The 15395-nt window shown below is 44.0% G+C and overlaps 2 protein-coding genes across 3 annotated transcripts in view; one reads left to right on the forward strand and one right to left on the reverse strand.

The window, feature by feature from the left end:
* Nucleotides 1-15395, forward strand: part of LOC129543739 (histone H2B type 1-C/E/F/G/I) — a 56987-nt gene that overhangs the window by 27513 nt on the left and 14079 nt on the right. The window lies entirely within an intron of this gene.
* HFE (homeostatic iron regulator) lies at nt 730-9356 on the reverse strand. 2 transcript variants are annotated; one of them, XM_055406970.2, is made up of 6 exons: nt 9097-9356; nt 5565-5828; nt 4858-5133; nt 3447-3722; nt 3201-3314; nt 730-2277 (listed from the first exon to the last, which is right to left on the reverse strand). In XM_055406970.2, the coding sequence occupies exons 1-6, from the start codon at nt 9170-9172 to the stop codon at nt 2237-2239; spliced, it is 1047 nt and encodes a 348-aa protein (XP_055262945.1). In that variant the 5' UTR covers nt 9173-9356; the 3' UTR covers nt 730-2236. The 2 variants fall into 2 exon arrangements, with proteins under 2 accessions (XP_055262945.1, XP_055262944.1); XM_055406969.2 differs by having other exon boundaries at nt 4858-5157; nt 9097-9355.

Here is a 15395-nt window from a genome sequence, read left to right on the forward strand (position 1 = left end):
GGTGGTTTAGTTGCTAAGTCATGTCAGACTCTTTGGACCCCATGGACTCGAGCCTGCCAGGCTCCTCTGTCCGTGGGGTTCTCCAGGCAAGAATACTGGTGTAGGTCGCCATTTCCTTCTCCAGGGGATCTTTCCAACCCAGGAATCAAACCCAGGTCTCCTGCCTTGCAGGCAGATTCTTTACCCACTGAGCTACGAGGGAAGATCCATGACCCCTTCCTTAGAAGCAGTATAAATGTCCCCAAAATAATGTAATGATGAAGTTGATTTAGTACATATATAAGATGGACAAATGCATCAGGAAAATCATGCACAATGAATTATGCATTTATTAAAATCTATGCATTTGATAATTTTATGTATATTAATATAGCAATAATACTGAGAAGAAATACACAAACTGTCAATAGAGTTAGATTTGGCTAATGGAAGGATAGTTTCAGTTCAACTCAGTTTAAACTTTTCTATAGTAAGCACAAATTATATGTACTTTTATACACTTAACTTTCATAACCAGAAAAAAAGAAAAGTTTAAAATAGTTGAGATCTTTGTGCCCAAATTTAATACCTACCAAACAAACTTTTGTGCTGTATTTGGTCTGAGGCACCTGCCCTCCAACCTCCAAGACAGAGCCTTGAACATAGTTATGCCACCAGTTGTACATAGTAGCATGAAATGAACATGAGTTATCCAGTGTATATATATACATATATATGTATATATATATATTTTTTTCTATTTTTCCAACTTTAATATGGAAAACTGGAGCAGTTGTGCCAGTTTATGGAGGGAAATGCCTACACCCTAGTGGCCCTGATTGGAGCAGGACTCTGTGAGATCCAACACAGTAACTAACCCACCCTCCCAATCTCAATCCCATGAGTGCTGCCAGATAGAGCTGGTCAGTGTGGCAGTGGAGAAGTTAGCGCTCACATTCCAGGGTTCTTCCCTCAGGAACTGTGAAAGGAAACATGGCCGAGATTGGTTTTTTTGCTGTTTTTCCCTTCACTTGAATCAAAATCACTGAGCATACAGACAATGAGACCAGAGAAGGGCCATCTCCACAGCCATCTCCTTCTTTCCTCACTTATTTCAAGTGTCTAAGCATCTGAATGCAGGAGCAAGGAGCGGGATCAAAGAGCCAGCCTGACTGAGTTTGACACCTATCTCTGTCCCTGGCAAGCTGTGAGAGACTCTATATTAAACTTCACTTTCTTCATCTTTAAAAAAAAAGGGGGGAGGATAACAGTACTGATGTCAAAGAACTATTGTAAGAACTATGAGATAATGCATGTAAATGGTCACTCAGAGAACTAATTCTGGCACCACGTAAGAGCTTTTAAAATGTCAGCCACCTTATTGTGATCATCATCATCCTAATTACCATTTTCATGATCAGAACAAGGAGATGGTGTGAGCAGAGATCAAATCCTGTGCTACTTCAAGTCTGGCATACAGAAGAGGTATTGCAAAAGTGCAGGTGTCATAAATCTAACGAATCCCACATGGCACCTTTGCTCAAATTAGAAAACGATATCCTTCCCCAAGACACGTCCTACCCATTTTAGAGAAGACGATCCTAATAGGCACAAACATCCAGGAAAGGATGCCTCTTCTGGAAAAGGTGTCTCCTTGGGTTGTGCAGTGTGCACAGCCTTCACGGCTATACAACAGCCAGATTGCCTTCTGATGGAAGAGACCACAGGGCTTGGTGACAAGTGAGTTCTCAAGAACAGAGGGTGGGTTAAAAGGAAACTTGAATGGGTCCAGGAATTGCCTGGATGTGTGTGCCAAATTCTGATAGGGGCATTAGACTGTATGACCTAAGGAGAAGGTTCAAAGCTATTCTCAGAGGTTTAAAGGAATCACGAACAACCCCCCCCCCCAACCCCCAGATTTAAGGAACCTCATTCCACAGTTAGGAGATGAGACGATGTAGGTGTACAAAGTCTGAGGTGATGCAGGAAATCAACGTAGGTTCTAAATGTAGCCTGGGATTCAGGAAAACCGCTTCTGGGGCAGAAGTCACAGCTGGGGCCCTTGAACAAGCAGGAACTCAGAAACCTAGATGGTGAACTTTTCGAGAGTGAACAAGGAAGGCTAAGTGCAGATAGTTCCTGAGACAGTTCCCATTTCTTAGTTCCAATTGTCCTGAGCATGAAGAACGCCATAAGGGCACGTGCTCCCTGAGTCTTGAGTTCTGTCTCCGCCCCACAAGAGTCTGCAGGCTGCCCTTCATTCACATTCAGCTAAGGCATAGTCGACAGCGGTTCCTCCTGCAAAGACATGTCCAGGAAACAGGCGTCACAGACTTCGGATCCTCCCCTGCCCCCTCATCCACTCATCTCAACTCTGACCATCCTCTTTCTAAGGAACCCCTGGATTTCAGGCACCATAATCTCTCATCTGCAAATGCTGAGTCTCCTTGCCTAACTGGTCTCCTTGCCTCCCATCTCACCTCCTAACAACTCACTCTCCATACCATGGAGATTGGGTCCCCCTTTGCTGATTTAAGTCCCTGCATTGACCCTCTCCGCCCCCACCTCCATAATAACCCAAAGGCCCCCAAGGCTCTGCAGGAGCTTCTGACTACCCCTTTTCCCCCTGTACCACAGATGTGCAGGAAGTAGAAATGCAGACTGATAAGAATGTAAAGTCAAGGGTCAAATTGATAATTTCTCACTCCTTCGCATGTGTCACTTTCTCCCACATCCACAGTTGCTTCACTTGCACAGAGCTCCCTTCATCCTCAACTTACCTAAAGAAATCCTACTTCTTCAAGATCCAGAAGTTATGGTTGATCCCCAGATGAATGTGGTCCTCCCTTCCCTTGACCCCACCGAGAGTATTTGCTTCATAGGACCTTCAGGGGTCTTTAACTTTATTTACCTGTTTCATGGATTTCATTTCCTACTAGACTTGGGTTCTGAGAGTAGCAATGGTGACTTAACCTCAGAAAACCTGCACTACCTTAAACAGCCCCTTGCCAAATAATAGGCACTCAACAGATGTCTGTTGAATTAGGAGCTTTCATTCTGAGGGAAATCAGATTGGGAAATCAGCAAGAAATTCCTGCTCAAGAGAGGGCTTCTCATGGATGCCAAATCCTCTTTGCCTCCACCTGCCATACTTCCTGCAGGAAGATGAGAGTGTCCTGGGCGCCGTGGTGCTAAGAGGCTTCCTCCTTCTTCTTACTCACTTGAAGACTGCCGTCTCTTTAAGATTCTGAACAAAATTCCAATAAGGAAGATGATGACGCAAACAGCAATCCCACTGAGGATTCCAGTGACCAGGGTGCCAGACAGTGAGGGCTCTAAAACAGTAAAAGCAAATGAAAGCCCATGACGCTGCCCCCAGCCCAGAGCAGACCCTCCCCTGACTGCCCTGTTCATCAACCCCAGCCCGCCCACACCAGGTTTGCTAAGCCCCTGCCTCTTATCCGTACCCCAGGTGGCAATGAGGGGCTGATCCAGGCCTGGGTGCTCCACTTGGCAGCTGTATCTCTGCTCTTCCCCAGGGAGCACGGCCAAGGCCACCCAGGCCTGGTAGGTCCTGTCCCCGTTGGGCAACACATCCTCTGACTTAACGTCCTTGGCATCCAGGGGCTGCTTGTCCTTCAGCCACCTTATGGTGATGTTCTGGGGGTAGAAGTTCAGAGCCCGACACTGAAGAGTGGTCAGTGAAGAGGTCACGTGATGAGTCACCTTCACCAAAGGAGGCGCTGGACAGGAAGAAGGGTGGATCTGGAGAGGGACTCTTCCTACCCATGCCAGGAAGACCAGAACATTCACTTCCTTTCTTTACCACTTTCACTTCCCTTTCTTTACCACTTTCACTTCCCTTTCTTTACCACTTTCACTTCCCTTTCTCTACAGGTTGGAGGAAGGAGTCACCCTGTGCAGACAGAGCCAGCTGTAGGAAAGACACACCACCATTTTGTGTCCTAAAATACGTTACGTGATTCAGTTCTGATGTGCTGTCAGTCTCAGTCATAGCATGTTCTCTAGTCCCACATGGCAATATGCACACCTGTTGCCCATGTGCTGTGTTCTTTGTTAATTCTTTAAGTTGGATCAAATGAAACTGCCCCTTGTGTGTGTACATGTTAAGTCACTTCAGTCTTGTCTGACTCTTTGGGACCCTATGGACTGTAGGCCACCAGGCTCCTCTGTCCACAGAATTCTCCAGGCAAGAATACTGGAGTGGGTTGCCATGCCCTCCTTCAGGGGATCGTGCCAACCTAGGGATTGAACCCATGTCTCTTATATCTCCTGCATTGACAAGTGGATTCCTTACCACCAGCGCCATTTGGGAAGCCTGAAATTGCTCCTTATGAGGATCAAAACTGATTGAATATGTCCTCTCGGTAATTTTACCTGGTTCAACCTGATAAGTATTCTTGTCGGAAGGGGTCTTATCAGATAGTCAGCCTTCGTGACTACTAATATGTTCTGTGAAAGTAGCTTTGACCCCTCAAGATTGTGCTATTCTGACCGGTTGCCTCATTAGGTAATTTCTTGCCTTGGTATTCATTCATATGAAAATTGGCATCTCTGAATCCCTAAAAGTTAAAAATGGGTGTAGGGTTCTTGGTTAAATCGAGAGAAAAATCACAGTTACTTCTTCTTTAGCTATGTGCGTGGAAAAAAATTAAAATCATGACTCACAGCTAGATTATACATTTCACCTGTAAGGGGAACCTCAGAGCTGGAGACCTCGAGGTGGAAAACTCAGACCTCAGTTCCTTCCCAGAGTCATACAACATTGGCCATCTCTGAAACCCCAACTGGGGATCCTGTACCCTGCACCCCGCCTCCACTCCATCACGAGAGGGCCAGAGAGTGCTCCCGCCATACCTTGCTGCTCCAGATGCCCTCTCCCCAGCTCCAGCAAATGCAGCAGCTGCTCAGGGCAATCCCGATCCAGGTAGGCCCTGTTCTGCTTGGCCCGAATCTTGTTCACTTCCCACTCCAGCTTGGTGACCTGGGCTCTGGGCTCCGCTGCTCTCCAATCCAGTGTCTCAGGCCGGAATTCAAGATGGTCCTGCCCATCGTACCCGTACTTCCAGAACCCTCTGGTACTGTTGTCCTCTTGCAACTCACAGCCCAGGATCACCTGCAGGGTGTGGGACTCTGGCAACGCCCCCAGTTTCGTTACTGAAACCAAATGAGCAGGTCCCTGTTTCCACCATTGTGTGTGTATTAGTCGCTTAGTCGTGTCTGACTTTTTGCGACGACCCTATGGACTGTAGCCTGTCAGGCTCCTGTGTCCGTGGGATTCTCCAGGCAAGAATACTGGAGTGGGTTGCCATTGCCTTCTCCAGGAGATCTTCCCTGCCCAGGAATCGAACCCAGGTCTTCTGCATTGCAGGTGGATTCTTTACCATCTGGGCCACTAGGGAAGCCCTTACAGGGATTACAGGAACCATTACAGGGACTGAACAACCTCAGGAAGCCCCCCAGGACCTCAAATAGCCAGGATCTCAAACCTCCCTCAAGATGTATCTGTGAAGCAGGGACAAACCCCGCCCACCTTGGGAAGGTGAGGCCCGCTCTTCACGCACCCTTGCTCTGGTTGTGGTTGTCCATGATCGTCCAGAAGTCCACGATGAACATGTGGTCCCAGCCTTTCAGGTTCTGACTCAGCTGCAGCCACAGCTGGCTGGTGGCCCGGCCCCAGAGCCATGGGGCGCGCCGCTCTGCACGGCGACTCTCATGATCATAGGACACGAACAACTGGTCATCCACGTAGCCCAAAGCCTCAAACAGGGGTAGCCCAAGGTCAGGCTTGGAAGCGCCCATGAAGAGGAAGCGCAGGGAGTGTGATCCTGGGGAGAGGGCAACAGGCCACATAGGAGACTGGGAATCCGCACATGGTCTGAATCTACTCGAACCAGCTGTGTCTGGTCCCACCCTGTGAAAGTGGGTGGTGCCCTCCCTCCCCATGACCCTCCTTGTGCCATGTGGGCTGCCATTCCTTTGCAGCCCCCAGTCTCTGACCCAGAACTCACAATTCCAGCAGCCTCCCCTTGGGGACAACAGGTTTTAGAAAACCCCAAGATGTGTCTAGCTAGGGTAGTTGAGCTCAGGAGTTGGTGCTCAGGCCCAGTTAGATCCAAGTCCAGAGGAATTATTGTCTGGTTTTTATCACTACTTCCATCTCTAAAACCTTTCTTGTGTACAGACAGACCTCATTTTTTTTTTGCCCTTTGAAGCTAATGTGTTTTTTTTACAAATTGGTTTTTGGCAACCCCACATCAAGCAGGTCTATCGGGACCCCTTTTCCAACAGTCTTTGCTCACTTTTATATCTCTGTGTCACATTTTGGTAATTCTCAGAAGATTTCCCACTTTTTCATTATTGTTCTATTTGTTATGGTGATCTGTGATCAGTGATCTTTGGTGTTACTATTATAAAAAGATTTTGTAATAGGTTCAGATGATGGCTAACACTTTTTAGCAATTTTTTTTTTTTAAATTAAGGTACGTACTTTCTTTAAGACAATACAATTGTGCACTTAAGAGCATACAGTGTAGTAAACACAACTTGGGCATGTACTGGGAAACCAAAAACTTTGTCTGAGTTGTTTTCTTATGACGTTCCCTTTATTGTGGTTGTCTGAAACTGAACCCACAATATCTCTGAGGTCTGCCTATAAATGTTTGCTGTTAAATGCTGGAGATGTGCTGATAAATAGCTCAGGGTATCTTTCAGCATCAAAACAGTTCCAAATCAAATGCAAATGTGAAAAAACACCCAGAAAGCCCAAGAGGACAGGCCTCTGGGCAGGTGTGAGTTTTCTTATGCATTCCCTTAATTCTAGATGGGGAAGTTCAGTGTGTATCCGTGATGTCTAGAACAGTGTCTGGCATGTAGTAGGTGCTTAATACATACTTGTTGGATGACTAAATGCTGACTTCTAGATTTCCATCTTTGACCCTGAACTCTAGATTCTTACTCTTCAACTGCCTATATGATACCACCAGTTGGATGACTCGTTGGAATTTCAAACTTGAACAAGTCTAAAACCAGGCTCTTGGTTGCCCCAAAACTGCTCTTCCTTCTTCCTTCACCACCTTGGAAATGACACCACCGATCCCCCTGTTGCTGAAGCTGATAAAGTAATAAAGTAAATAAAGTAATAATAGAGCCACCTTGACTTTTCTCTATCATATGATCCTTCATAGATCCCTCAGCAACTTCCTTTAAAATAAATCCAGAATAGAATCATTTCTCACCACCACCTCTGCTCCCACCCGGCCCAGTCCATCATCTCTTGCCTGTCTGCTTCCCCTTTTTTTCATCACTGTTCCCTTCATTCTGCTTTCCATAGAGCAGCCAGAGCGATCTTTTCAACAGGTATTCTTGATCACTCCTGGTTTGGAGTCCACACTGAAACCTGTGAGGCCCTAGGGAACTTGCCCATGGCTCCTTTGCTGAACCCATCACCTGTTCTGGGCCTCCGGAGCCCTTGCTCTTTCTTCAGTCAAGACTTCTATTTTCTTAGGGACATCTGGCAATGCCTGAGGACATTTTTGGTTGTCATGACCAGGGAGTATACTAACAACCAGTTAGTAAAGGACAGTGACCCTGCTAAATGTCCTACAGTACACGACAGTCCCCACGACAAAAGATGTCAATGAGTGCTGACGTTGAAAATCCTTGCCGGGTCCCCATAGCCTGTCCAGGAAGTGCTGCTCCCAGTGAGCATCACCCTTACTTACTTCAGGTCTCTGCTCAAACCCAGCCGGGGAGAGTGGCCTACCCTGACCTCCTTGCTTCACAGGTTACCCATTACCTGATGCTCTCGTGTGTGTATTGTCATCTCCATCTACTCGAAGGCAAAGCATCAGAGGACTCGGCTCCCTGCTCTTGATATACTTGTAGTCAGTGAAGACTTTCCTTCCTCAGACTTTATGATTTAACCTCTAATGCTGAGTAACTTTTAAGAATTGCAACTATGAAGAGCCCTGGGTAACAGTGAACAAAGTTACTGGTGAGCAGGTCTTATTTTGTTCTCATCATCTATAAAGTGTGGATACATATATGACCTGCCCTCCAAGTGTGGTTCTGTCAATGTATAAAGCATCCAGAGCTGTTCCAGACAACAGTGAGGGCAAACCCTGTCTGCCAAGATTACAACCAGTGGTACTTCAGTTCAGAAAACCAGACTGTCTAAATTCTTTGTAACCTGGGGAAAGGATTTAACCTGAAGTTGTTAACGACTTGTAAAATCAAGATATGAATAGTTCCTACCTCCCAAAGGCTGAGTAGAGTCGAACAAGATCACAGGAAGGTGATTTAAAACTTAAATTTCTTACATGCTAACTATCATCTCTTTGGCCTCCTTTATATACGATACTATTAACATTCCAAATTAACAACCCCGGGCTGAAAAGAACTGTGAGATTCAGTTCAAAAGTTCAAAAATATCAGGCAGGTTATTTTTCCAGGCAAAAGAACAATCCCCAAGAGTAAGGCCCCTGGCCGACCTCTCAAGAACCCCCTATCCTGTCTATGCCAGTGGTTCGGAAAGGGAAACCCGATGGCCTTCACTGTGTGTTCACTCAGCCCTGTCTCCCAGCCCATAGAGCCCCCGGGTGTGGAAACAACGGAGAGGGCACTCCGGCCAAGGTCGCCCTTGGTGAGAAGAACTTCCTGTTTGGGGCGTGATCGGGGGTGAAAGGGCACAGACGACAGTGCGAGCGTGCTAAGTCTGTGCGGTTAACAGTAGAAACAAGAAAACAGAGATCGGAAGCCAAGGACCCCTAATCCTAGCTCGACCTCAATGAGAGATTTCTATTCTAAAATCGTCCAAGCTGGGAGAGGGAGTGGGTGGTTCCGAGCGCCACGCCGTGGCAGCAAGGACGGGGAGTGGGCGGGGAGTGAGGGGTCAAGGTCTCGGGACGGGCGGTCCCCTAACCCATCGGCACCCCCTGTGGCCCGCATGCCCCCCGGGAAAAGCTGGGGGAGGGCACTGCGCACAGGGCTGAGCAGTCGTTCGGAGCTTAGCGAACTCCTAAGCGCCAAGAAAAGCTAGTTTCGATTTTGCCTCCCCCGCCGCGCCCCTCTCCCGCGCGCAGCCCCCGGACTCACGCGGCGGTCGCCCCTGCGTGGCCGCCGTCCGCAGCAGGATCAGGAGGAGAAGCGCCGGCCGGGCTCGCGGGCCCATTTTCCCGGCTCGGACCGCGCGTCCCGGCGCTTTTCAGCCGCTTGGGTAGGGCGGGGAAACAGGGATGATCCAAGAAGTCACCCTGGAGCCATTGCCGAGGCTCCGGGGATCCCAGATGAAACTTCCTGGCCAGTGGGATCCTTTTCCGGGGCTGCTGCTGAAAAGAAATGGGTCTCCTGCGCTTGAACTCTCTCTCCTGAAACCCAGAGTACCTGCTTGGGACAGCAGTACCTGAAACCCAGAGTACCTGCTCTGGTTTTTTAAATCCCGAGAGGGTGCTGATTGAGGAGAATATATTTAACGATTTTCTGATCTAAATATTTACCATTTAAATATTGAATAACTTGAATATTCAGGTGCACATTTTCAAAATTTTTAAGTTCAACTTGCCAATCTTGATATTCAACTTATGAATATTTTTTGCATAAAAACTTCATTTTATTCTTTGATCAGAATTTAGTCAAATCATAAGCTTAACAGATTAGATCCTATCTATTGAAGTATCTTTCATAGCTTTTATAGTTACATTTCATGAACTACTGCTCATTGGAATCATCTGGAGAATCGTAAAACCTATAGATGTTTTCGTATAACCCCCGGACATCCATTTAATTACTGTGCAATGCCACCAGGGCACTGGGATTTTAAACAACCCCCTCCCCCACCCCGACACAACAAAGTTTGAGAACTACTGTATCAGATTTTTCAAAAGGTATTAAAAAATATTTAGGAAAAAGGATTTTCCTAAAACCTTTAAATACCTAGTAAATACAGTGATACCTTTAAAAGCATGTATGCAAATTTTTGTCATCCAAGAAAAAATTCAAACTTGGAAATTTTGGAAAGTATGGGGATATGAAATATGGTGGAGAAAATGTTTAACATTGATGATGAGTACATGGGGGTTGACTGTACAATTACTTTTTTTTTTTTCTAGGTGACAGCTTTATGGACATAAAATTCGTCACTTACATACAATTCATCCATTTAAAGTTTTAAATTCCAAGGCTTTAGTATATTCATAAAGGTGAGCAACCATACCACAATCAGTTTAGGACATTTTTCATCCCCTCCACAAGGAAACCTTTTAGTACTACCTTTTAGTCACCATCTCCAAATTCCACCCTCCCCCAACCAATCTCTACTGTTAAAAAACAAAATTCAGCACAGTAAATTTTAAAAATCGAATTGACTTTATTGAATGATTCACGAGTCAGGCAGCATACCATCTAGTAAACTGAGGAGAGCTCCAAAGAGCTACAGAAAAGGAAAAATGTGTCTTTACTATGGCCTTATTCTGGCTTCTCTGAACCTCAATCTGCTCATCTGTGAAATGGGGATAATAAACTCTGATCACCAAATGATACTCTACATGAATGAAACTCTACAGCTTTTAATGATAATGACACTCCTAGAGGGTAATAATAACAGACCTGACAGATTAGGAACAAACTATTTTGGTTTAGAGTGCCATCGGAACGAATGACATAGCATAATGAAGTGTCTCATTTGCAAAGAGTTTGAGGCCAATGCAATGACTATTTTTGTCAATTGTTACCTTTCAGCTCTTCCAAGAGCCTTAGAAACTTTAAGGGAGAAAATGTCCTCTATATTTAATATCTACCAATGAAAACTGTCCATGTATATTGTTTTCATTACCGATAAGAAAAACAACAAAGTCTACGCTTGCTCACTTTTGTACAGTTTTTGTAAACTACCCTATTATATCTTATTTCTGATAAGTGTATGTGTGTGCCTTAGGGGCACATAACTTATAATAATCAATCTTCAAGGCAAAGTTATACTGCAAGCCACTTAAACTCTCTGTCTCAATTTTCTTGTTTTGTAAAGAGGTGGTAATAGCTACTTCACAAAATGATACTTAGAATTAAGTTTAAGAAACCCCCAAGTTGATAAATGAAGCCCTCAACAAAGTGCCTGGCAAATAATCAGGGCTAAATTATATTTATTATTATTACCTGTCCAAATATAATATTAATATCATCAATTACATTTTTTTAAACCTGAGAATGCTGCTCCCTACCAGGTGACAGATCAGTATCCTCTTGCAGATTGTCTATATTGTGGTTAATGGTTATTTCACAATTAATAATAATTTTAGAAGATAAAACATATGCAGTTGCTTTAGGTCTCTGGATTCTGGGGACTTTTCTTAGGCCATGCTACACAGCATGTGGAATCTTAGGTCCCTGACCTGGGATGCAACTCATGCCCCTTGCATTGCAAGTGTGGAGTCCTAACCACTGGACAGACTGGAAGTCCCTGGGGTTCTTATGCCTAGTTTGCTGCTCACATTTAAGACACAATTAAAGTGGCTTCTCCCCAAGGCTTCTACTCCCATGATAGGGTAAAATTGGCCATTTCTTCCATTTGTCTCTACTCTACACTATACCAACAGATGCAAAACATTTCTGTCCATTCTCTTCTCCTATATTTTTCCCTTTACTCTAAACAGTATGCACTATGGGGGTAGTTATGTGTGCTTTTCCTCCTTATTAATTGTTAAAAAAGTGATTGAATCAAGCACTTGTTTCTAGTCTGTTTGATAATATATTCCTCTTTATAGAGTATTGACTCCAAAGGTCCTATTGGTCAACCTAGTGCTTGACTACTCTGGGCACTTAGTCCACTCTTACAGCCTCTCAATACTGTCACTGTCATTTGAAGGTAATAATCATTTCTGTCCATCAAGAGACTGTATAAGAATGAGTCTGAAATTTTCTGAGTAATGTGTCAACCCCAAATTAATGATTGATGACTTAGCCAGGCAGCCAGGAGCATCAGCTGTCCATCAAGGGCAGCGTGAATTTGGAGCGTCATCTAGTGTCTATTGGTGTCGATGACATCCTACATTGTAAATGCCTTTGGGCAAAGAAGGGTTTGTGCAAACTCAAACTCATTATTAATGTTTTAATTGGACTTTTATACAACTTACACTTTAGTGCAGCCCACTTCTTGTGGCTTTGTTTGGGGCATGTGTGTTACAGTGAAGGTGCTGGGTTGACCTTAAGCACGTTGCTAAGTCATAAGCCCTCTATATCATTTTATCCTTATTAGTACATAGTGAAATAAATTTGTTACTACAATTATTATTATCACCATCATTGTCATAATGGATACCCCTTAACCGGGAGAGTTCCAGTTCTTTGTACAATAGTATTTGTTTTTCTTTTTCTGTCATCCTCCTCACTGGTCATTTTTACTTTAAAAATAGAAAGAAAAGTAATGTAGCATTTTAAAAATTGCTTTTATAAGGGTCTACAGTTAACTTCCAGCCTCAAGTAAAATTGACTGTTTCCTCCTTTTCATGTCCACTCTGACCTTTATCACATCTGACATATTCCATATCTATTTTTGGGGGTCTCCAGCGTCCAAATTCCACTCTAATAGAGCCTGTCTTATTTATTTTCTTATTCCCCAAATCCAGATTGGATTATTGATTCTTTCCTTATTCTTGCCTGCCTGTAGACCTGCTGAAGTCTTGGGACTAACCAGTGGTTTCAGGATGATCATTTGTCAAGAAAAAGAGGAATAAAAATTTCTGTTCACTGAAAGAGACAGAAAGCTGTTATCACTGACTGATTGACTTCTCTTGCTCAGTCTTGTCTGATTTTTTGCGGCCCCCATGGACTAGCCCACCTTCCATTTTCCAGGCAAGAATACTGGAGTGGGTTGCCATTTCCATCTCCAAGGGTTCTTTTCTACCTAGGGATTGAACCTTGGTCTCCTGACAGGCGAATTCTTTACTACTGTCATCTGGAAAGCCCAAATTTATCAGGAGAAGTTAATAATTACATAAGGGACTGGGGAAAGTATAACATACTAGTCACCAAATTAAGCTTTGGTTGGTTTGGATTGCCATCTAGTGTCCATCAGAACAGATAGCACGATGTATTGTAAACACTTGATTCTGCCCAAAAGGTATGATATTCATGCAGAATTAGTTGCAGGGGTGAAAATGTTTTCTACCTAAAACTCACTCAACAGACTAGTAAGTAATTAATAGTTGTGGGTGTATTTTAATTTTATGCACTTTGTAATAGAAAAGCAAAGGTCTCGACTTTAGTTCGATTGATATTTGTGTATGTGAGTGTGTGTGTGTGTTCAGGGTACATGAGTTATAATCAGTCTGCAGGGCTGTCCTAGGAGAAATCTGAATTCTCAATTTCTATTTCCTTATTGGTGAAGCAATAACAATTGTAATGGTAGTCATAGGATGGGGGTGAAGACAGAATGAAAATAGTGCATATGATGCCTGGTGCATAGGAAGTGTTCAGTTAACTGTTTTCTTTATTAGTATTATTGACACTTTTGAACAAACAGTGCAGAATGGTGCTATGTTGGGTTTATAAGAATGTATGTATAACTTTTAAAATAATTTTTTCAAATATATGTATATAAAAATTTTGTACTCACAAGGCAGTACTCTTCTTAGAACTATATAAACATTAACTCATCACTTCTCATAGCAACCTATAAAACAGGTACTATTATTGCCACTTTATAGATGAAAACTGAGAAAACTGAGGCACAGAGGAGTTAATAAACTTATTTAATGGCAATATTGAATTTGAACTCTGGCATTCCAGTACTGAGCTAGTCCTTTTGATAAATATGTTACCTCTGTATTTTTCCTGAAATATTTTATAAAATTAAAAGGAAAATATAAAAGTGTTACTACATTAACCATGAGAAGTATAAGAAATCTATGTATTAACTGAAACATTTGCTCAGTCGTGTCTGACTCGTTGTGACCGTATGGACAGTAGCCCACCAGGCTCCTCTGTCCATGGGATTCTCCAGGCAAGAACACTGGAGTGGGTAGCCATCCCTTTCTCCAGGGAATCTCCCTGACATAGGAATCAAACCTGGATCTTCTGCATCCCAGGCAGATTCTTTACTATCTGAGCCACCAGGGAAGCCCAACAAATTCTTAGAAAGCATAATTCTGTAAGAATTTGGTTCCATCCAGAAGTCTTAACTTAAGAAGGTTCAGGTGAGTTCAGCAGTAAAAACTGAAAGGTGTTGATACCTTGGTCACTCTTCTGTACTGACAACATGCAGTTTTCCCTGACAGCTCTGCCTGCCTGCTTGACCTTGAAAGTATGCACACACTTAAGATGGGAAATGCAGGGAGGAGTGACTATGTGTGTCATCATAACTTTTTCGTCTTGAGTTCTGGGCAAGGAATGAGCTCTAAGAACAGCAACTCAGTGGGGTAGTCCAATGACCTTTCAGAAGCTACCCGGGGAAGTTTACATAACTGGAAAGACAGAACCAACTTGTTGGACTTGGTCTACTCTTATCCACTCGTCCAAATTAAGATGCGTTATCAGATGCGTTATCAACTATCTTAAGGTCACCTCAAAACAGGAGGCTCCCATGGGATAAGGATGTAATGGAAATAAAGATCAAATAAGAGGCTACTATGTGCTCAGCCCATTCCTGGAACAAGGGGGTGGTGGAGGAGTGTTACAGAGGACAAAATGAACGTGGGGAAAACTTGAGGACTTGGCAGGATCACCAAATTTGTGAATGGGGGAACTGGTATTGAAAAGAGGTGTGTGGGCCCCAAAGCTGCTGTCTTTCCCTCTGCTCTCTTGCATTAACAGTTTGACTGTGTTCTCTACCTCAGGCAGCCTTAAAAGTCTCAGGTTAGCCTGGGGCTGCCAGGATTTTGAATGAGGTAGAGAATGAGGAACTTTTTTTGAGTTGACCTGCTACACATAATATTGCATATACGTTTACAACACATTTATATTTACAACATACTATATATATAGCAATACATATTATAACGTAATTTATACATTTATAATACAATGTTTTATATATACATATATGGGCTTCCCTGGTGGCTCAGAGGTTAAAGCGTCTGTCTGCAATGCGGGAGACCTGGGTTCGATCCCTGGGTCGGGAAGATTCACTGGAGAAGGAAATGGCAACCTACTCCAGTATTCTTGCCTGGAGGATCCCATGGACAGAGGAGCCTGGTGGGCTACAGTCCACAGGGTCGCAAAGAGTTGGACACGACTAAATTTATACATTCATAATACAATGTTTTATATATATATACCATTACATATTCACAGCACGCCAGGCCTCCCTGTCCATCACCAACTCCCGGAGTTCACTCAAACTCATGTCCACAGAGTCGGTGATGCCATCCAGCCATCTCATTCTTGGTCGTCCCCTTCTCCTC

Source organism: Moschus berezovskii, chromosome 23, assembly GCF_049115385.1.
Source record: "Moschus berezovskii isolate FMDL1 chromosome 23, NW_MosBer_1.0, whole genome shotgun sequence".
Classification (NCBI taxonomy): domain Eukaryota; kingdom Metazoa; phylum Chordata; class Mammalia; order Artiodactyla; family Moschidae; genus Moschus; species Moschus berezovskii.

What these genes read in the sequence shown, in the direction of transcription:
- HFE (XM_055406969.2), bottom strand. Translation starts at nt 9,172, where the DNA reads ATGGGCCCGCGAGCCCGGCCGGCGCTTCTCCTCCTGATCCTGCTGCGG. An exon ending in CACGCAGGGGCGACCGCCGC is followed by an intron (nt 5,829 to 9,096) that starts GTGAGTCCGGGG and finishes CCCTCTCCCCAG; the next exon opens with GATCACACTCCCTGCGCTTC. An exon ending in CAACCACAACCAGAGCAAGG is followed by an intron (nt 5,158 to 5,564) that starts GTGCGTGAAGAG and finishes ATTTGGTTTCAG; the next exon opens with TAACGAAACTGGGGGCGTTG.